General features: G+C 36.8%; 1 protein-coding gene across 1 annotated transcript in view; it reads left to right on the top strand.

Moving 5' to 3' along the window:
• The first annotated feature begins 21,956 nt into the window (after positions 1-21,956).
• LOC149789667 (uncharacterized) overlaps positions 21,957-23,215 on the top strand; it is a 37,547-nt gene continuing 36,288 nt past the window's right edge. Inside the window, exon 1 of the mRNA XM_089973091.1 lies at positions 21,957-22,047. Within this exon, the coding sequence (XP_089829217.1) occupies positions 21,957-22,047 (91 nt within the window). The remainder of the gene's footprint in view (positions 22,048-23,215) is intronic.

Genomic DNA, 23,215 nt, shown 5'->3' with positions numbered 1-23,215 from the left:
TATGCTGTGCCTGGACCATAGAGTAGAATGCTTGACGGCATTAAGTGATTTTTTAAATATGAAGAGATGTTACCATCCAGTTTGAGAACTTTACAAATGCTATAACCTACATGATATTTAGACATTTATTTCATGTTATCAAGTATTCTTCTGTAGGATCCAGGGATAGCACATTCCACTCAGGTGTATATAACACTCTCTAAATTGTATGATAACATTAACAAAGCCGCACTCTACTCCCTGAATAAGAACTCTTTCATTAGAAGAAGACTCCTCAGAAAAAGGCAAAGTACCTGACAATCAAAGACTCTGAGAAGCTCCTGTGTCCCTTAAAACTTTAATAGAGATGGGATTGGCCGAACCACCCAACTGTGATAGAATTCTTTGACATGAATGGTTCATAATTCTCCATAATAATATCAGACTGGGGTTTATAAGACCCAACAAATGTATTGCTTTCAATACATGACCCTGACCTTGACCTATTGGAAATAACAGCATTAAGAATAGGTCTGTCTTGATACTGATGCTTATTTTTCAATTTGTTGTCATCTGAAGTAACGTTTCCTTTCTTCTTGCAATAGGTACATGTAGGAAGAGTCAAGATTCTTTGATCAAGCTTATCTGAAGCTTGATTTTTAAAGTTGTGCCAGACTAAGATTTAGAAGGGATTTTGTTAGGCTGAGATACTTTTCTGCTATAAGACTGTTGAGTGGAAGTCTTCTTTACAAAAGAAACTTGATGAGCTAAGGAATACTCATCAGCAGCACGAACATTATTTTCCAAGGTTTCAACCTTATGCCCATCAAGACAAGATGTAATGTCATTATGAAATACAACTCTTAAACTCTTCAAGTAATACAAGTTGTTTGAAGCTTTCATAATCTTGTTCAACTTTCTTGGCTAAGCACCATCTTTCTAATAACTGCTCTTTGTCTCTAGCAAATTCAACATGAGTCTGTCCAACTTCTTTTTTATAGTTTATGAATTTTTGCCAACAAGCCTCATGGACTAACTCATAACCATTTAAGATGAATTCTTTCACCAAATCATAGCATTATGCTGTACTGACAGGGATTCATAGATTTCTCGCGCTTTGCCAAAAAACGTCCAATGCTCTCCTGCCCATTTCAAATTTTCAGCAAAATTTTCAAATTTAAGCAAATAATTGTCTACATCTTTTTCTCAAAAAAGGGCAATAACCTAATATGTTTTGTAATATCAAAACCTGAATTTGTTTGTGAATTGGAAATGCGCATTTCACTTGTCAGTTATATTTATTTTATTCTAAATTGATATTCCTTCTTGTCCTTCTCTCTTTGTATTTGCATTTGCATCTGTCTGTCTCTCTTTCTTCCTTATCTATTTGCATCTGTTCTTCATCTTTGTCTTTCCATAACTGCAATTGTTAATCTCTCCTGTAACTTTGTTCTTTTCTTAAATGCATTTGTCTTTATCTTTCCTTTTCTCCGATTGTAAATGCATTTGTTCTTTCTCTTTCTCCAATAGCAACTGCATTTGTTTTTCTTCTTTATCTTTCTGAAGTTCTAGCTTCCTTAACTCTAAATCCATCTTGTATTTTAATTCCTTAACTTTTATTTCAGAGTCGGATATAGACATACTGATTGAAACCAAAGCACTTTTATCCAAAAAGTTCTTTTCTGCAAAATACTGACCAAAATATTTTCAATTTCTTGTTTCGTTAAGGAAGTCTTTGCTGAATCATTTTATCTGTTTTCAAAAGGTCTAATTGTTCCTGGTTAGGATTTGAAAGAAACATTTCCACTGTTGAAGACATTGTAAAAAAGCTTGCCTATTTTGCTAAAAATTTCAAAAATGTAAAATAATACTTGGTATTTAAAAAATTTCAAAACCGTGGGGAATTCAAATGTCAAAAAACAAAGTTTTCTAAATATTTTAGCCAAAATTGTTATATTCCAAGGATGAACACCCAATTTCTTTGTTACGTTTCGGCTCTTACAAGGTAAAAAAGAAAAATAATTTAATGGTCTTAAGAATCAAATCCAAAAATAATCCAAGAATTATAAAGTAGAATTCCTGGTAATAAAACGTTCGAATGAAATTTAGTTCGAATCCCCTTGAAATCCAAAATGGAAGGCGATGACGTTTGCTGTGGTCAATGTTGTACTGATGTGTCAACAGTTTCTGTTGAACCACAGAAAATAATATTCTAGTGTTTGAATTCTGTATATATTTTGTCCAAGAATTAATTTAGAGCATAAGTATTTCCAGGGAAAAATAATCTCAAAGAATCCAAATAATCTGAAGAAAAGTTAAACATTAAGCTCAAATTGGTCACAACAAAAAAAATCTGAACATCTCCAGGGTTAAAGCAAGAATAAATCAATATTAAATCTGGCTACTTCGCAGAACAAAATACTCGTATGAGGGTGGACTTTCCAGTAAAACCAGAGTTTGGAAATAATTGCTAAATGTTATTTGTCGCGTATTTCATGTATCGCCTCGATTTTGCTCTATAAATCTACCCTTAATGATCTGTAAAAAAGTTATTTACTTCAGCTGATGAATCAAGGTCAGAAACTACATCAGCATTAGATATAAAGTTATATTATTAGTGTTTATGAAAAACTGAACTGAATTTCTGGAAAATGAGTTTCTGAAAAATGTCAAATCCAGTAAATGAAATTAGGTTACATTAGCATGTAATGGAGTAAAAGAAATAAAAATAATAAACGAACAATTAAATTAAAGCAAATACGAATTTAATCAAATATACATAACAATATACATAACAATATGTTCTTTATATTGACTGATTTCAGGCCCTGTCATTCCTATGGAGATCCTTCGTATGGATGATAAATCCATTCAGCTGTACAAAAAGGCTTTGCGCGATGGAAAGGAGAAGGTTTACAACCTACGAGTCATGGTAGTTGGTCAGTTTGGAGTTGGAAAGACAACATTAACCAAGCGCCTCCTTGGAAAGCAAGTTAATATATCTGAGAGAAAAAGTACAGAAGGAATCGATGTATATAAACATTGTTGCAAAATCTCTCTGGACACTGGGGAATGGATAGTAGAGCATGGAGGTAGGCCGTCGTTTGCCCTAAGATTTACAATGAAAATACATGAGTTATATGATTCTCTCTGTCTGAAAGTGCGTGAGTAATGATGCATAATTCCTCATCTAGTGTACAAATATAAATCATACACATTGACATATGGCAGGGGTCATTTTGAGTAATGATGCATAATTTATTATCTAGTGTGCATATAGAGATTTTACAACTTGGAATACGGTTGAGGTCATTTTGAGTAATGATGCATAATTTCCCATCTTGTGTGCAGATAGAGATTTTAAAACTTGGAATACGGTTGAGGTCATTTTGAGCAATGATGCATAATTCCTCATCTTGTGTGCAGATAGAGATTTTAAAACTTGGGATACGATTAAGGTCATTTTCGGACACAATTCCTCCACTGATCACATACATATAGCAAAGGGATGTGACTGTATTGCCCTGACCCTATAGTGAGATGTGACTGTATTGTCCCCTGACAGTAATGAGAGAATGTGACTGAATTGTCCCCTGGCTCTTTAGTGAGGGATGTGACTGTTGTGTCCCCTGACCCTATAGTGAGGTATGTGACTGTATTGTCCCCTGACTCTATTGTCATATGTGACTGTATTGTCCCCTGACAGTAATGAAAGAATGTGACTATAGTGTCCCCTGGCTCTATAGCGAGAGGATGTGACTGTATTGTCCCCTGACCCTATAGTGAGATATGTGACTGCATTGTTCCCTGACGGTAATGAGAGAACGTAACTATATTGTCCCCTGGCTCTATAGTGAGAGGAAGTGACTGTATTGTCCCCTGACCCTATAGTGAGGGGGATGTGACTGTATTGTTCACCGAACATATAGTAATTGCATGTGACTGTATTGTTCATTGACCCTATCACAAGGGATGTAGAAACATTGGCTGTTCATCAGTTTTTCCATTGACCTATTTGTATGTGCACATTGTTGTTACCAAGATATTATTCATATTTGATTTCTATGAAATATGGTGTACAGTTTCATCTTATCATGAATGGGATGATCAGCGTGCTTGGATTGTACTTTTTAAAGTAATTGCACACAGTGAACTGAAAAGAGTCATTGCAATGGATTGTGAGCAAAAAAGCATTCTTACTTTTCTTAGAATTTTTATAAAATTCATTGCGAAGCATTATTTCAACAACAGCTAGAATGATTTCATTGGAGATAACTTATGCACGTCATGTTTTACAGAAGTATGGCTCTTGCATGATTTAGAAAAGGCATTCTTATAGCTTACGATTTCTATAATGTTAAGAGAGTTAGGTTTTAAAGCTTCACCTCAACAGATTTCAGAATAAAGTTCAGTGGTGAGTAGACATTGGTAATTTCCTACAGAGTTATGATTCTTGATCAGCTTAGAGTAAGCATCAATATTGCTCGTAAATAGTCTAGGAATTTATAACCTTGTTTGATTCCAAGGAAATTTGCAGTCAAGGTAATAAATGAGGTCAATAATAATTAAATGTTTAACAGTTACGAGCCTTGAAAAAATTGAGGCATTCAAAACAGTCCAGCATTAATAGGGTTATGTCTTGGATTTCACCTGCTGGAGTTTAGAAATCCCAGCCTGGAAACAAGTATCCCTGTTCAAAAAGTTGGACTCACAATCATAAAATTAGAATCACCAAGAATCGTTATTTAGGTCTGAAATGTCATTGCAGTCAATCATAAATTGTACAGCATAGGGGTCAAGTACAAGTTGTACAGTATAGAGGCCAAGCATAAATTGTACAGTATAGGGGTCAAGCACAAGTTGTACAGCATAGAGGCCAAGCACAAGTTGTACAGTATAGGAGCCAAGCATAAATTGTACAGTATAGAGGCCAAGCATAAACAATACAGCATAGGGGTCAAGCACAAATTGTACACCGATAATGTAAGAACTGTACAAACCTGTTGTTTGTATTCTTATTTAGTCCAGTTAATAAATACACTGAAATGCGTAATTGGTTTCTTTAACTGAGGTTCAAATTTTACAAAGGACTTACCTTACAAACCAAGTGCTTAGAATGAAACATTAGCAATTGACATATAGTTGTAACCTTAATGGCAATTAACATTCATTTGGAACTTGATAACAATTAAATGGATTGGTAACTTGAATAGCAATTAACATTTACTTGTAAATTGATAGCAATTAACATGGATTTGTAACTTGAATAGCAATTAACATGGATTTGTAACTTGAATAGCAATTAACATGCATTGGTAACTTGAATAGCAATTAACATGTATTGGTAACTTGAATAGCAATTAACATGTATTGGTAACTTGAATGGCAATTAACATGTATTGGTAACTTGAATAGCAATTAACATGTATTGGTAACTTGAATAGCAATTAACATGTATTGGTCACTTGAACAGCAATTAACACGCATTGGTAACTTGAGAAGCAATTAACATAATTGGTAACTTGAATAGCAATTAACATGTATTTGTAACTTAATAGCAATCAGCATGTATTTGTAACTTGAATAGCAATTAACATGTATTGGTAACTTGAATAGCAATTAACATGTATTGGTAACTTCAAAAGCAGTTAACATGGATTTGTAACTTTAATAATGATGATAAAGACTCAAATTGTTGATAATCATTTGCCTCATAATATTACATTTCGCTATGAGAATATGATTGGTATGGTACTTGTAAATAAATAACCACAATTTATCCTTGTTTAATTTTAGGTACCTTTCACAGAATTGAAATATTGATACTTCTCTATCTTTATTATTTCCTTGATTTTTGTTTTCCTTGGAAGACTTTCAATCGAAGTGTTTGTTTTTTGCAATTCTTTATATATAAATTTTATGAACTGTACTTTTAATTGACAGTCTTAAACTCTACAATCACTTCCACTATGACCTTGGTCTTATTATGAAAATACAGTAATGTTAATTATCCATACAACCACCACTGTTATGAACTTCAGTGTATTATGAATAATGCAACAAACAAAATAAGAAGATTCCATTACAGGTCTACTTGAGTGAAAGGTGTTTGTCTCTATGATGAAGAAATAGTGTTCAAATTTGAACAACTTAATTTTGATTGGATGTAATTGCTTGCTGCCGCATGCAATCAAATTCACAGACCCAAATAACATAACATCTACTCAGTCTACTAAGGTGTATACTGGGTGAACAAATTTGAACCTTGGCTAATGGAGATTACTACTAATAGCTTGGCCGTATTATGAATAAGACAACTTGGACTTATTATAAATAATGCAATGTTAATTGACTCCACAATTACTACAATGAACTAGGACTTATTATGTATAATACAATGTTAATTAACCCTACAATTACTACAATGAACTTGGACTTATTATAAATAATGCAATGTTAATTAACCTTACAATTACTACAGTAAACTTTGACTTATTATGAGTTATACAATGTTAATTAACCCTACAATTACTACATTGAACTTGGACTTATTATGAATATTGCAATGTTAATTGACTCCACAATTACTACATTGAAATTGGACTTACTTTGAATAATACAATGTTAATTAACCCTATAATTACTGCAGTAAACTTGGACCTATCATGAGTAATGCATTGTAAATTAACCTTAGAATTGCTACAATGAACTAGGACTTATTTTGAATAATAAAATATTAATTAACCCTACAATTACTACTATGAACTTTGACCTCTTTTGAATAATACAATGTTAATTAACCCTACAGTTACTACTTTGAACTTGGACTTATTATGGATAATGCAGTGTTAATTGCCCATGCAATCACTATTACCACGAATTTCGACTTATTATTAATGACACAATAACATAATAATTGTAGATATGTTTAAGATGATCTGACATAAATGTTTTCCAAATTTGAATACCTTCTTAGCTGTATTATTATTAAAATTAAATTTATAAACTAATGTGATGTTATTTGGCTTTTAATGACAGTTGTTAGCACATGGCACGCTATACATGATGGTCAGTATATCTGATGGAGTAATAATCCAAGGAAATCCTGGAAAGAACTACTGACCCATGTTGTCAATGATTTGTGAAGATGAACCCTTTAGACCAATAGGTCATACATGGTGCCATTATAAAGCGAACAAACATAGTTTTAACTATTGTTGGTTTCACAACACATGATTACTATCCATGGTAATTTGTATTGGGGTAATATCTAGGTTGGCACTACAATTTTTCCATTTGGTCACTGTTGACATGTTTTATTACTAGGTTAACAGAGATTGGGTTAGGGTTGAAGTTTTCCATTTGGTCACTGTTGACATGTTTTATTACTAGGTTAACAGAGATTGGGTTAGGGTTGAAGTTTTCCATTTGGTCACTGTTGACATGTTTTATTATTAGGTTAACAGAGATTGGGTTAGGGTTGAAGTTTTCCATTTGGTCACTGTTGACATGTTTTATTATTAGGTTAACAGAGATTGGGTTAGGGTTGAAGTTTTCCATTTGGTCACTGTTGACATCTTTTATTATTAGGTTAACAGAGACTGCATTAGGGTTGAAGTTTTCCATTCCAGATCTTGCTTTAATTTCACTCAGATTTATCACATCACCCTTTTGGGGTTGATTCACACCAAACCTGAATTATCTTTATGACATTTGTGGTGTTTTGGAGAAGCCTGATTCACCCTCTTGGGTTTTATATCAGTCAAATTACTTCATCTTAATAAGATCATTGATGAGTGTGATGACCAGAATATGATATCATTATATAAAATTTAGACTTAAACTGAAGAAAATCTTAGTTGATATAAGTTAAAAGAAAGATTTTGAAACATATTCTACTGAGTTCTTGTCCATGATTGACTTGCAGTACTGTACTAATACACACAGTGCAAGTGCAGTAATACAGCATTTTGGTGGCGGGCATGGGGGGGGGGGGGAGGGGAAAGGTCATATTAGTGGCACCTCTTTGTATCAAAAAGTTTGTTGACAAGATATCCACCCTCTTCATATTGATGAGATTATCAGGTTAGGCTCTGTTAGGCTGACATTGATGAAACATGTTATCATGTTATGACCCTTATACCGAGATGACACAACCTTCTGATGGCTTAATTTCTATGGAAATGTAAGGAAATATGCTCAGTGGAGTATTTAAATACATTGGCTGTTGACTTCCATATAATAAAAATCACAAGATGAAAAAGAAAAATGTATTGTTGGCAAATTCTATACAAATTTTCATTCAGATCTTTAGTGATAGGCAGAATGGTATGACGGTTTGTTAAATATCTATGGAAGTCTGGAAAGTTTTCATTGTTATTAATACACCTCAATACGTTTTAAGATAATTTCAAAAAGATTTTTAAATAAATAAAAAGCTCAGCAGTGCACAAAAATAAAAATGAGAAACAATATCTCCACACAATTTTGCTGTGTTTACTGTGCAACCTTTCAAATTGTCTTTGGGAGACTTGGAAGCTGAATGGTTACTGTACTTGACTTGTGACCGAAATGGTGCAAGTTCAAATCCCACTACTGTACCAACCTGGAACAACTAAGCAACAATGGTGAGTCCTTGTGCATGGCACTTTACTCAGTTTGCCTCCGCACTAAGTGACAAATGTGTTTCTGTACTTTCATGCATGAAACCGAAATAAATCCATATTGTCTTAAAATTTGACAGGAATGATTTATGCTGAAAGGTTGACACTTTTTGCTGCATCATGCAACTTCCAACATGATCATGTGACTTAAATTTTAACCGACTCTAATGACTTTCATTTTCATCAACATTCAAAAGGACAATGGTTAGAATGTAAAATAATTTGAACAAGCAGTTGCGAAAGAAGCTGCTTTTCTTTACAATTAGGAGAATGTGAAAAGGTAGGATTTGAACAACTTTTTTTTGTTTTCTGAAGAGAATCTGCTTTTTTGTATTATAAACTTGTACAAGTTATCTGTATTTTTCCAACATTGAAATCCGGACAGAATACTCCACCATATTTTGAAAGATACATGCAAGTACAATGCACAATATAATTATTTTTAAAGTGCATCAACACAGTTATTATTATTATTATTATTGGTGTTGTTAAGTCTTCGAAAACAACACTAAATGTTACTAGTATTGAACCTAAAACATACGTGGTCTTAAGCCTTTCCATAACTTTCTTGTCTTGTATTCTTGGATAGTAGAGTGTAGATCCTTTCTATGGTGTCTTGTTTAATTTTCTTTGTGATATGACATCATATTGTCATTTATTTTGGCAAAGCCAAATCTCCCAGGGGCAGCTTGATCTAGGTTAGCTGACTTTTAAAATAATAATAATAATAATAATAATAATAATAATAATGATAATAATAACAATAATAATAAGGCTGATTTAGTACAGGCCTACTCTTTAGAAGCTCTAAGCGCTTTACAATGTTAGATGATACATAAAAAATCATATACAAAAACAACATTATCAAAACAAACACCATGAAATTACAAACAAATCATGCTGGCAGTAATTAAGGAAGTAAGCATTATTGTGTCTTGAAGTCTGTTCTTGTAGTATAACAAGCCTTGTGCTACCCAAGCAACAACTCAGTGACCCTGCTTTAGTGTGGCCCCCTTTCAGAACACAACAATTTAGTGAAATTGCTTTAATTTTGGACACCTTTCAGAACTCAGCAACTCAGTGACCCTGCTGTAGTAGAGACTCCTTTCAGAACCCAGCATATCAGTGACCCTGCTTTAGTGTAGACCCCTTCAAAATGCAACAACTTAGTGACCTGCATTAGTGTGGGCCACTTTCAGAACCTTGTTTCTGCTTTTGCCCCTCTGTATTATTTTGTGGTACATAATAACATGCAATTAAGAAGAATGGCTGTAGCCTGTGCATGGATAAGCTAATTAGTTTACAATGATTGCCATGTAGTTACAATTCAGATATTCATAAATAAACCCTTATGAGCAACTTCAGATTGTGTTACCAGCAATTACTCAAGAGATGTATACTGTAAATACTTATTAACCCATGGCAGCTGATTTGTTATCATGTTGGACTCATGACGGAAAGGATGTGGGTTGGAATCCTACCATTCAGTCATCTTGGGTGAGATACTGCATGGTAGAATCTTACATTTATTCCTCATGGGTTGAATAATGTGGTGTGTCAGAATCCGACCATTAAGTCGTCATGAGTACGATACAGTAGTGTGTTAGAATCATACCATTCAGTCATCCTGATTGACTACATTAGTGTGTTATAATCCTACCATTTAGTCATCCTGGGTTGGATACAGTAGTGTGTTGGAATCCTACCATTTAGTCATACTGGGTTGGATACAGTACTGTGTTGGAATCCTACCATTTAGTCATACTTGGCTGGATCCCGCAGTGTGTTGGAATCCTACCATTTAGTCATAATGGGTCAGATACTGCATGGTAGAATCTTACATTCAGTCATCTTGGGTTGGATAATGTTGTGTATTAGAATCCTACCATTCAATCAACCTGTGTTTGATACTGGTGTTTCATAATTCTACATTCAGTCATCCTGTGATGGATACTATGGTGTGTTAGAATTCTACCGTTCAGTCATCCTGGGTTGGATGATATGGTGTGTTAGAGTTCTGACATTCAATCAACGTGGGTGGGATACTGTGTTGTGTAAAAGATTTAACATTCAGTCATCCTGGTTTGGATACTGTTGTGTTGTGTTAGAGTTCTAACATTCAGTCATCCTGGTTTGGATACTGTTGTGTTGTGTTAGAGATCTAACATTCAGTCATCCTGGGTTTGGATACTGTTGTGTATTAGAGTTCTAGCATTCAGTCATCATGGTTTGGATACTGTTGTGTTGTGTTAAGAGTTCTAACATTCAGTCATCCTGGTTTATATACTGTTGTGTGTTAGAGTTCTAACATTCAATCAACTTGGTATGGATAATATTGTGTTAGAGTTCTAGCAGCCAGTCATCCTGGTTTGGATAATGTTGTGTTAGAGTTCTAACATTCAGTCATCCTGCTTTGGATACTGTTGTGTTTCCAAATGAGATACTTTATTAAGGTTGACACAGCACTAAATAACCCACTAATGTTTATGTGCTACAAAACACCAAACCTAACCTATCCTTGCAAGAAAGATACCCTTTTATCAACCTTATTACACAAACTCTCCTAATTTTGGTCAACTAATGCAGCAGTTTTATTTTTCGGTGTGGGGTGGGGCTGAATCTGGTCAAACTTCTTCAAGGGATGAAACAGGTATTTAGACATTTGCAATTCAGTATTCCGTAAAGAAATATCTTGGAACAGCCTCAAATTATATTCTGTGCTATGTTCCCAAGACAAGATATTTTGCTGAAGTTGACACAGAACTAAATAACCGACTAAGATTTATATGTTAGATCTACTGATGTTGGTCAGATAATGCAGTCTTTTTATCCTCTTTTGGACTGAACAGTCTCTGAACTTGGTCAACCTTCTTCAAGGGGTGAAACAATCATTGTGGACTGAATACAGTTTAGTTGCCTGTATTAATAAAGAAAAGGATATATTTCATAGAGTTGGTGAGAATACTTGACTTTTTCCATCTGATATTTCAGCAGTTCAATGTCTGTGTTCTTCTGTTTTGTGCTTATTTGTATGGAAAATATCAGGATTTAAACAATTCTCCTTCCGAATTCAGGGTAGAAAGCATACAAAGAGAATTCAGAAACAAATATAAGTATGTTGTGAAATTTGACCATGATGTTATTGTGTGACAGGGTGCCATACTTGCTACTAGATGAAGCAAGTGACAATACTGAGATCCTATTTTATGGTTATTAATGTCTGTTGACTGCAGTGAAAATGTATCTCATAATTTACTTAAGTGAATTATCAAAATTATTTCTTTTCAGAAACTGCACAAATTCATGGGTAGCATAAAAGAGAAGTGGTGTAAGCTAACTTAAGCAAAGTCATCATTTTTCAAATGTCTTTACCTAAGAAAACATTTTAAAGGTCCATTAGATTGAGTGTTAGTGCTACAGGTGATAAATATATCACAGTAGGTTCAAACCATTCTTCATACATGGCATCTACATGACTGAATTATAGTGATCTGAAACTGAGACCGAAGTATATCAAGTTACTTGTGCGATATGTGTGTATTTTAAATTGCATACTAGTGGGTATGATTTTGATTTCTCCATAGGCAGTGAAAACTCAGACAATTTGTGTTGTATGTGCTGATATTTCCGTTTTAGCGATTTATCTCCCTTGTTGGATCTTTTCAGACCGGTTAAGGGAGGCCCCTTGCCCTAACGGTATTGTTGCCGAAGCTGTACTATACTGTTATATTTGTTTTCAGTATTACTATTTTATTATTATTATCATTATTATTATTATTATTATTATTATTATTATTATTATTTAAACGTTATTTAAAAAAATATGTTGAGTTCATTCTCTAAATCCTCATCAAAGTTTGGTATGTAGTATTTCTTCCTGTTCGCTTCTTTTTCTTGACTTTTTTGTCTCCTTCTAGCTCTCATTTTGGGTCTTTTCATTTTCCTTTCTTTCTCTTTGTTCCATTCTACATATCTTGTTTATTATTTGTTGTCTCTGTTGTCTTATCTGCACCTGTTTGTGTTGCTGTCCTTGCTGTTGCTACTTTTGTTTTTTAATAGGGTCTATTGTTTCGTTTATGGTGTTGTTCTAATTTGGTGTTCTGTTGTTCTTTCTGCTGCAAATAGTTCTTCTTTATTATTTGATTTTGTCTGTGTTGTTGTTTTTTGTGCATTTTGTTTTTGTTCTTCATGTTGCTGTTTAGTGCTCTTGTTTCTGTTGTTGGTCCTTGTGTTTTGTATGTGTTGCTGTTGTTGCTGTTCCTGTTAGGTGTTCCATTGTTCTTGATGCTGGTGTTGTTCCTTTTTGTTAGGAAACTTTATATTTTGCTTTGTTTCTGTCTTTGTTCCTGCGTATTATGTTCCTGTTTGATATTATATTGTTGTTGCTGTTTCAAGTTAGGGAATATTGTCATTTCCGATACATAAACTTGCTGTTTGCTTTTATCTTGGATCGTTGAACATTTATGTGGTGCATGGCCAATGTCACCACATTTATTACACTTTCTCTGATGGATGCACACATTATACCATGATTTCATTAGAACACCATGTAGGAACAAGGCTGGCTTTATTTTCCTTATTTCTGATTTTTCTATCCCAAAGTATCCGTATCCCATTTTTGATACGGGTAAGGAGATATTATCCATTTTCGCTTTCATCAATTTGATGTTGAATTTTCCCTCGCACATCTAAACTGTTGCCTGAAGGAGTTTTTCTACTGGTACGTCGACTAGATGTAGTTCTGCAGTTTTTTTAAATTTTTTTATTCTCCTTAGTATTGGTGGTGGATCTTTAAGAAATACTTTCTTTCCTCCCATTGTTATTTCTCCTGATGGTAGCATGGATTCATTTTCTGTCTCTATTCGTCTAGTCCTAAAATATTTCTCCATTTCTGTCAGTTCTTTGTTTGCCGCCATTTTTATTTCCTGAGCAGTATGTGTTTCTCACTCTGGATTCGTGTCAGTAATTTCTCAAAAATTCAATCTTTTCCGTTTTATGGTTGTAGAGTTTGTTTATTTATTCTCATATTTCTGCATATTTACACTGAACTTTTTGGAACTGTATTTAAAATTTCCATCCTGTGGACTTTTGGGCGGTTTGTTTCGTGCATACCATTGCAGAGGACTTTACTTCTCTTTAAATGGGTATTTTATGAAAATGGACATTAAAAAATAATGTTCTGTTGTACTCTGTTCCTGTTGTTGAAAGCATATATTCTGTGAGGTGCTGAATGAAATAGAAAAAAATGTTTTCATCACAGAAGAAATAGTCCCAGAATTTTGTTTGTCTTTGTGTAGTTGTCTTGTTGTCTTTGAGCAGTCACCTTGGATGTCTTTGAGCAGTCGTCAAAATGATTGGTTGTATTTTGAGCAGACCTACAGATGCTTGATGCATGAAAGTTTGTGCATTTTACATGCAGATCTGATTTTAGCTCCACCGGTTATTGACCAGAGGTGCTTATTAGGGATGGTCTATTTTCCATCATCTATCATCCTGTGCCTGTTCATTGGCAAACGTTTGCTGTTATTGGAAACAATTTGGTATAGTAGCTATTTCTCAGCAAATCTTCAGAGTTGGGTCTCTTGTTTGATACTCTTGTTAATTAACCATTTATCATCATCTGTATGGAAAAACCATCCTGAAAGGTGGAAAAGATAAATCTAGTGTACTGCATCAGTGTCTTCGCTAAGAAAAGGAGAATTGCATGTGAAAATATGGAAAAGATTTTCCATGCACTTTTTATTCCCCTTTCTTGTGTTAGTGTTCGGCCAATAATATGTGTGTGTTGATAGCGTTTGTCTTGTATCAGGGTTTACCCATTGTCTTGAGTTTGTTGATAGCCTTTGTCTTGTATCAGTGTTTACCCATTGTCTTGAGTTTGTTGATAGCCTTTGTCTTGCGTCAGTGTTTACCCATTGTCTTGAGTTTGCTGATAGTCTTTGTCTTGTATCAGTGTTTACCCATTGTCTTGAGTTTGTTGATAGCCTTTGTCTTGTATCAGTGTTTACCCATTGTCTTGAGTTTGTTGATAGCCTTTGTCTTGTATCTGTGTTTACCCATTGTCTTGAGTTTGTTGATAGCCTTTGTCTTGTATCTGTGTTTACCCATTGTCGAGAGTGTGTTGATAGCCTTTGTCTTGTATCTGTGTTTACCCAGTGCTATGGGTGTGTTGATAGCCTTTCTCTTGTATATGTGTTTACCCATTGTCTTGAGTGTGCTGATAGCCTTTGTCTTGTATCTGTGTTTATCCAGTGCATTGGGTGTGTTGATAGCCTTTGTCTTGTATCTGTATTTACCTATTGTCTTCAGTTTGTTGGTAGCCTTTTTCTTGTATCTTTGTTTACCCAGTGCCATGGTTGTGTTGATAGCCTTTGTCTTGTATCAGTGTGTATCCAGTACCATGGGTGTGTTGATAGCCTTTGTCTTGTATCTGTGTTTATCCAGTGCCATGGGTGTGTTGATATCCTTTGTCTTGTATCAGTGTTTACCCAGTGCCATGGGTGTGTTGGTAACCTTTGTCTGGTATCTGTGTTTACCCATTGTCTTGAGTTTGTTGGTAGCCTTTTTATTGTATCTGTGTTTACCCAGTGCCATGGGTGTGTTGATAACCTTTGTCCGGTATCTGTGTTTACCCATTGTCTTGAGTTTGTTGGTAGCCTTTTTCTTGTATCTGTGTTTAACCAGTGCCATGGGTGTGTTGATAACTATTGTCTGGTATATGTGTTTATCCATTGTCTTGAGTTTGTTGATAGCCTTTTTCTTGTATCTGTGTTTATCCAGTACCATGGGTGTGTTGATAGCCTTTGTCTTGCATCTGTGTTTACCCATTGTATTGAGTTTGTTGGTAGCCTTTCTCTTGTATCTGTGTTTACCCAGTGCCATGGGTGTGTTGATAACATTTGTCTGGTATCTGTGTTTACCCATTGTATTGAGTTTGTTGGTAGCCTTTTTCTTGTATCTGTGTTTACCCAGTGCCATGGGTGTGTTGATAACCTTTGTCTGGTATCTGTGTTTACCTATTGTCTTGAGTTTGTTGGTAGCCTTTTTCTTGTATATGTGTTTACCCAGTGCCATGGGTGTGCTGATAGCCTTTGTCTGGTATCTGTGTTTACCCATTGTGTTGAGTTTGTTTTTAGCCTTTTACTTGTATCTGTGTTTACCCAGTTCCATGGGTGTGTTAATAGTTTTTTATGGTATCAATATCGACTCATTGCCATTTGTACTTTGATGCCCTTACTCATTGAGTTCAATTTTTAGCATCCCTCTTGGAATTTAGGAAATGTTGACTTGAACTAAACATGTACGATCCTAGTAATCATTTTTGAAGGATTTAGTTTTTGTACTGAAACAAGTTGGATAACAGAATTTTGATTGCACTTTATCAGTTTTGGCTATATCATGCTGTATAAATAGAAGTTTTGTATCATGCTGTAACGATGGAAGTTCTATCATGCTGTAAAAATTTGAGTTTGTATCATGCTGTACAAATTGGAGTTTTGTAACATGCTGTAAAAATTGAGTTTGTATCATGCTGTACAAATTGGAGTTTTGTAACATGCTGTACAATGGGAGTTTCTATCTTGCTGTAAAATTGGAGTTTGTATCATGCTGTAAATGGGAGTTTGTATCATGTTGTAAAAAATTGAGTTTGTATCATGATGTACAAATTAGAGTTTTGTATCATGCTGTAAAAATGAAAGTTTGTATCATGCTGTCAAAATGGAAGTTTCTGTCTTTTAAAAATTTAAGTTTATGTCATGCTGTACAAATGGAAGTTTGTATCATGTGAAAATTTACGTTTGTATCTTGCTGTACAAATTGTAGTTTGTATCATCATGCTGTACAAACGGGAGTTTTGTAGTTGTTTTATTTCTGCATGACCGTGTTACCAATGATGACTGTTTCTAAGTGCCCCAACTGTGTATGTATGTTTCAAGTCAAATTCATATATTTCACAATTGGTAATTATATTCAGAGTTGGGTGAATTCGTACAGTGTTCACAAATTGATTCCATGCAAAATAAAACTCTTATATCCAATGAGTTCAACATGCTCAGCCTGTTTTACTTATATAGGTAAAATGCTAATGACATGTATTGTAAATGTATCACAATTAGGTTGATTATGTTTTGTTCTGAAAATGATTTAAGCCGTGATGTCAAGTTATAGGTGTATAGTAGAAAACTAATTTTCTCATTTGAAATTTCTGGAATGATAGATGTCTCACACCTTATAGATTTTTGTGCAAACATATGTACAGGAAATTGCTAGCAAGAATAAATATGATACATACAAGTATCTATATTTATGTGACAATCAACATAAAATTGTTTAGATATTTAGGAGTGTATTCATGGATTTATAGGCTTTTATGGTGATTTGTATGGTATATGCCAGATCCACTGCTGCATCTAGTCAATATATCAACTTTCTTTCGTAATATATTGCAAACTTAATGCATATATAGTACTGGATACATTATATACATATATAGTATTGGATACATTATATACCTGCATATTATTGGATACGTTATCAACATATATAGTATTGGATACAGTATATGCATATATAGTATTGGATACAGTATATACATATATAGTATTGGATACATTATATGCATATATCATACTGGATACATTATATACGTGCATAACACTGGATACGTTATCAACATATATATTACTGATACGTTATATATACATATAAAGTATTGGATACAGTATATACATATATAGTACTCGATACATTATATATGCATATATATTATTGGATACAGTATATACATATATAGTATTGGATACGTTATCAACATATGTAGTATTGAATACAGTATATACATATATAGTTTTGGATACATTATATATGGATACATTATATATGCATATATAGTATTGGATACATTATATGCATATATAATATTGGATGCATTATATATGCATATATTATTGGATAGAGTATATACATATATAGTACTGGATACATTATATACGTGCATGCTATTGGATACGTTATCAACATATATAGTATTGGATACATTATATACGTGCATAGTTTTGGATACATTATATACATATATAGTACTGCATATATTATATATGCATATATAGTATTGGATACAATATGTGTGATTTTTTGTAATATCTATATAAGTAATATGTTCTGTGAGACACAAGGTTTTGTTTATTCTAGATCAATTCTAAAAGTTTATGAAAAACATGATGTATATGAAAAGCTTATAATTGATATGATTGTAATAGACACAACTTATTATTATCTTTAAATCATGTATAAAAGTTTATGCAACAGATGTTATTTTCAATCCTTAATATTTAGGTCTATATATTTATCTGTTTTAGAAGGGATTATGTTTCCTAAAGATATATCATAAACTTTTTGCCTTTATATATTTTAAACTCAATTTGACTCTGTGCATCCATTATTGTGTTGTCATGTTGATACTCCCTGTATTTACATAGTCACGCATACGTACATACATACATACATACATACATACATACATACATACATACATACATACATACATACATACATACATATATACAGACATACATACATACATACATACATACATACAGGCTAATCGCAATTCTCACCTTTAGTAGCAAAATAAAAAGAAAAATGCTCTGTATATGACAGGCTCCTGAAATATACTCACTAGTTTAAGCTCGATACAGTGGAACTTGAATTTGTTACTGAATGGGATGGCCATTTCATCACGTGTATATCAATAAGTGGTAAAGTCATGCACATGCCATCATCATCATCATTGGCGACTCAGTCTTGAAAGACCATGTGAATAGAGCCCTTGGGGTGTTGTCTGTCTCTGTTGGCATCGTCTGCTATGGCTGTGCAGGCCTATACGTAAGTGACAGTCCCTATTGCAGTTAGTGCAGACATACTGGGAAGTCTGCGTTGCTGTGGTTGTTGCTGTGTTCTTCTTTCTCTTACGTTTCTCTGCCGCCAACTGGCCTTTCTTCGCATCAGCGACTGATATGGCATTGTTTACCATCAGTCTCCAGGTGCCTCGGTCCTCGGCCAGCTCTTCCCAGCCATTGGGTGAAATGTTGCATGCCTTCATGTCCCTCTTGCACACATCTTTGAAACGGAGTGAGGAGCGTCCGACTCTTATCATGCCAGTAGTCAGCTGTCCATATAGGATGTCCTTTGGCAGTCTTCCATTCTCCATGCGTCGGACGTAACCCAGCCATCGAAGGCGGCGTTTAATCAGCAGGGAGTACATGCTGAGGGTACTTGCACGCTGCAGGATCTCGCTCTGTGGAACACTGTCTTGCCAGCTGATTTTCAGGATGCGTTTTAGGCACCGTATATGGAAGGAGGTGAGCCGGCGTTCTTGCCTCATGTAGGTATTCCAGGTCTCACTTCCATATACAAGGGTGCCGAAAACGCAGGCCTGGTAGACTTGGACCTTGGTGTGCTCTGTCAGCGCGTTGTTTTCCCACACCCTCTTCATTAATCGAACCATGATGGTGTTTGTTTTTCCAAGCCTTCTCTCCAGCTCCATATCAATCGAGAGCATGTTGCTGATGGTTGACCCTAGGTAGGTAAAGTTGTTGACTGCTTCCAGGGTGACTTTGATGGAAGGGGCAATGGTGGTTTCTTGCACGCTGACATATGTTTCTTCCAAGCTGATGGTGAGACCAAACTGCATGCAGGCAACAGCACAACGGTTTCCCAGTCTCTGGAGGGCTTCCTCGGTGTGGGCCACAAGAGCTGCGTCATCTGCAAAAAGCATCCCCTTATGAGCACAGCTCTCACTTTGGTCTTTGAGAGCAGTCGTGCCAGGTTGAACAGCCTCCCGTCGGACCTGGTGTGTAGATATATGCCATCCGTGGACGTGTCGAAGGCGTAGGACAGGAGCAGGGAGAAGAAGATCCCAAAAATTGTTGGTGCCAGCACGCAGTCCTGTTTCACACCACTGTTAATTGGGAAGGAGGTTGAGGAGGATCCATCATAAAAGACTGTTCCCTTCATATCTGCATGGAAAGAGAATATCATGCTGAGGAGTTTTCGGGGGCAACCGATCTTACTCAGAAGTTCAAATAGGCCTTTCCTGCTGACCAAATCAAATGCCTTGGTGAGGTCGATGAACATCATGCAGATTGGTTGACCTTGCTCTCTGCTGTTCTCTTGGAGTTGTCATAGGGAGAAGATCATGTATGTCGTCGACCTGCCTGCTCTGAAGCCGCACTGTGATTCCGGGTACACACGATCTGCCAGCAACTGCAGCCTGTTGAGTATGATGCGGGGGTACACTTTACCAACGATACTCAAGAGCGAGATCCCTCTGTAATTATTACAGTCACTGCGGTCGCCCTTGTCTTTGTAAAGGGTCACAACTGTGGCATCCCACATGTCTTGGAGGACTACTCCTTCCTCCCAGCAGAGGCAAAGTAGCTCGTGCAGTGGTTTAATCAATGCTGGTTTTCCACATTTGATAGCTTCGGGCGGGATGCTGACACTACCTGGTGCTTTGTCGTTTGGAAGGCAGTCGATTGCTTTGCTGAGCTCCTCTAAGGTTGGCACTTTGTCGAGGTCTTCCTTGGTGGGCAGATTCTTTTTGCTGCTGCGGGCTGCATCGGTGACTGACGTTTCTTGGGAGTATAGCTCTGAGTAGTGCTCCACCCATCTGGCCATCTGTTGCCCACGGTCTGTGATCTTCTCTCCAGTCAGAGATTTAAGGGGAGCGACCCCTTTCACAGCAGGGCCTATAGCCTTCTTGATGCCACAGTACATACCTTGGAAGTGTCCGGACTCGGCACTGCGCTGGAAACCTTTACATAGTTGTTGCCAGTACTCTTTCGCACACTGTCTAGCGATGCGTTGGGTGTTATTTCGGACACTTCTGAGAACAGTAAGCGTTTGTTCATTAGGGCATTTTTTGTAAGCTATGAAGGCTTTTCTTTTCTCCTCGATTTGTGGTTCCATCCTTGATAGGTGTGCGTTGAACCAGTCCTGGCTGGGTCGTTCCTTCTTGCCAAACGTTGACATAGCTGTACTGTAGATGGCACCCTTCATGGCGTTCCACTTGGCTGTAGCGTCGTACTCAGGCAGGTCCTGGAGAGCCTTGTTCAGGGCGGACACATGCTGTTACACCTTGGCAGGGACTGACATCTGCGCAGTGTTTATGCGAGGACGTCCTTTTGGTTTTGAGCGGTGTAGCGTGTGTGGCTGTAGTCGCACTCTGCTGCTCACGAGGGCATGGTCGGAGCCACCGTCTGCACTGTGGTAGGTTCTGTTGGAGAGGACGCTGTTAAGGGCAGAGAGCCTGGTGATGACTAAGTCGTGTTTGCGCCAATGATGAGATTTGGGGAGTTTCAATGACACTTTGTGTTGTGGCTTACACTTGAAGAAGGTGTTTGTGTCGCACAGGCCATGGTAGGTACATAGCTCCAGCAGTCTCTGGCCGTTTTCGTTGGTCTTTCCAGTGCAATGATATCCGAGGCAGGTAGGCCATGACTCATGGTCCGCACCTACTCTGGCATTAAAGTCGCCGAGGAGGAATAGTGATTCATTTTTGGGGCATCCTTTGATCTGTTCGTCCAGTTGCCCTTATAACTGATCCTTTGACGTGAGGGTTGAGGCGTAGACACTGATGATGTTGACAGGACCTGAAGCAGTGGTGAGGCGGATGGACAAGAGATGCCCCCTGTGGGAAGTTCAACCGAGGATAGGAGATTGTTTTTGATGCAGAGCCCACTCCGTGCTGACGGGGCTCCTCAGGTTCTTGACCCTTCCAGAAGAAGGTGTAGTTTTCCTCTCTGAGGGAGCCACTAGAGGCGAGCCTGGTTTCCTGGATGGCAGCTATGCTGATATTTAGTCTGGTGAGTTTTCTATGGCTGATGACCGTCTTTCTGGTGTCGTCCACTTCTCTGAGGTCGTCTGAGATGCCTGTACACATGGTGCTCACATTCCAGCTTGTAAATCGAAGAGCTGGAGTCTTCTTTATTGGTTTCTTGTTTCTTTTGTCTGGTGTGGAATTACCGTCTGCTTGTCATGCTGAACAATACACTGAGCTCCAGACACCCACTGGAGCAGGCACACGATGGCGGGTCAACACCTTATTGACCAGGGGCTGCCCGGCTTGACGCGGGCGATAGTTGGCCAGTGGGACTCATGATCCCTCCCACCGTCAAAGCTGACCCGTGGCGCCCCTTCCCGACACTAATCGGGTGGGACTTATAACCCGTAAACTGTCAGCTTCCGTGTTGCTTCCTCACTCAGTAGCGAGACTGGATTATCCTCTCCAGGGCGCAAGCCTGGGCGTGGAGTATGGAGATCCTGGGCTGCCCAGACTTCAGGATCCCCCTCTTGTCCTTGCTGTTGGGGTCCAAAGGAATGCTGCGCATGACATTTGGAACCAGTTTGGATGCAGAAGCTGCCTGAAGGAGGTCGTAGTCGACTCCCAGCCGCCTTAGGAGCTCCACTCCAGATTTTCTGTCTAGGTTTACTCCCGTTGCCTTTCCTTCTTTCGAAGATATCCACAGGGCAGTGAATCCATAATCCAATGGATGGGATTTGGTTGGTTTTGAATCAGAGTTTCCTTCTCCTAGATGAACTGCCTGACAAGGCTAACGAGCTTCATCTGGGCGGGCTTGGAGTCAGAGTTTCCCTTTTCTTAGACTGGTTGTCTGCCAGGGCTAACGAGCCCAGTCTGCCCACCCATTTATACCGCCAGGCACTCGATCGCGCTACACAGCAGGCTCTGTTAAAACAGGGGGTACCGCGTGAAGGTGCTGCTGTGGACACAATAGTGTAGGATATGCCATATGCAAGTAACCTCCTGCCCCGCAGAGCGAGACAGTGGTCCTGCGGCGATCACATGCATACCATCACATATGTGGTATATGTCTCCATAACATTATTTCTTAAATTCAATGAATTTGCCATATTACTGTACGTATATATATTTCCACTCAAAGACAAAATAAACTTTCTTCAAATTAAGACTACCCCATTCCTATTGTTTTCATCAACTATTGACAAAAGACTTTCCTTATCAAATAGGCCTGTTGTAATGCTTTTTTTCACTGCAGTACTGTTATAATGATGCAAAGCACATGCTTAATGATTGGCTGACATCTGGCATCCATATACACCACTGTTGAGATTTATATTTTTATAGTTTTATGGAATGCTCATAGAGACCGGAGTTCTGTACGACATACATATCTCGGTGACAGCATCCATAAATCTGGTTTCTACATGAATAGGGTTAATTCAGTACTTTTTGCAATGACACATTGACTTAGTTGACTGTTTTGGTTTTGGTAGATATCGAACCTTTAATAGAACAGCTGAACTACCACATACTTCCTATATTGATGTTTATATGTGATATACATTTGGGTGAGGGGGAAGAATTATAATCTACATGAACAGTTTGTTTATGTTTATGTACACCATGTATATGTGTGCATGTATAAGAGAGGGAGAGAGAATAATGGTGCAAAACGGTAAAGTTAGATTGAGCCTTAAGGTCAGTTAGCATATGCAAAGTTAGAAAATTATCATAATACTATTATCTTTAT

This window comes from Sinohyriopsis cumingii, chromosome 10 (genome assembly GCF_028554795.1).
Source record: "Sinohyriopsis cumingii isolate HCF-2022 chromosome 10, ASM2855479v2, whole genome shotgun sequence".
Lineage (NCBI taxonomy): Eukaryota > Metazoa > Mollusca > Bivalvia > Unionida > Unionidae > Sinohyriopsis > Sinohyriopsis cumingii.
Note: the sequence above shows the minus strand (reverse complement) of the source record. Positions and strands in the feature narration are given on the sequence as shown.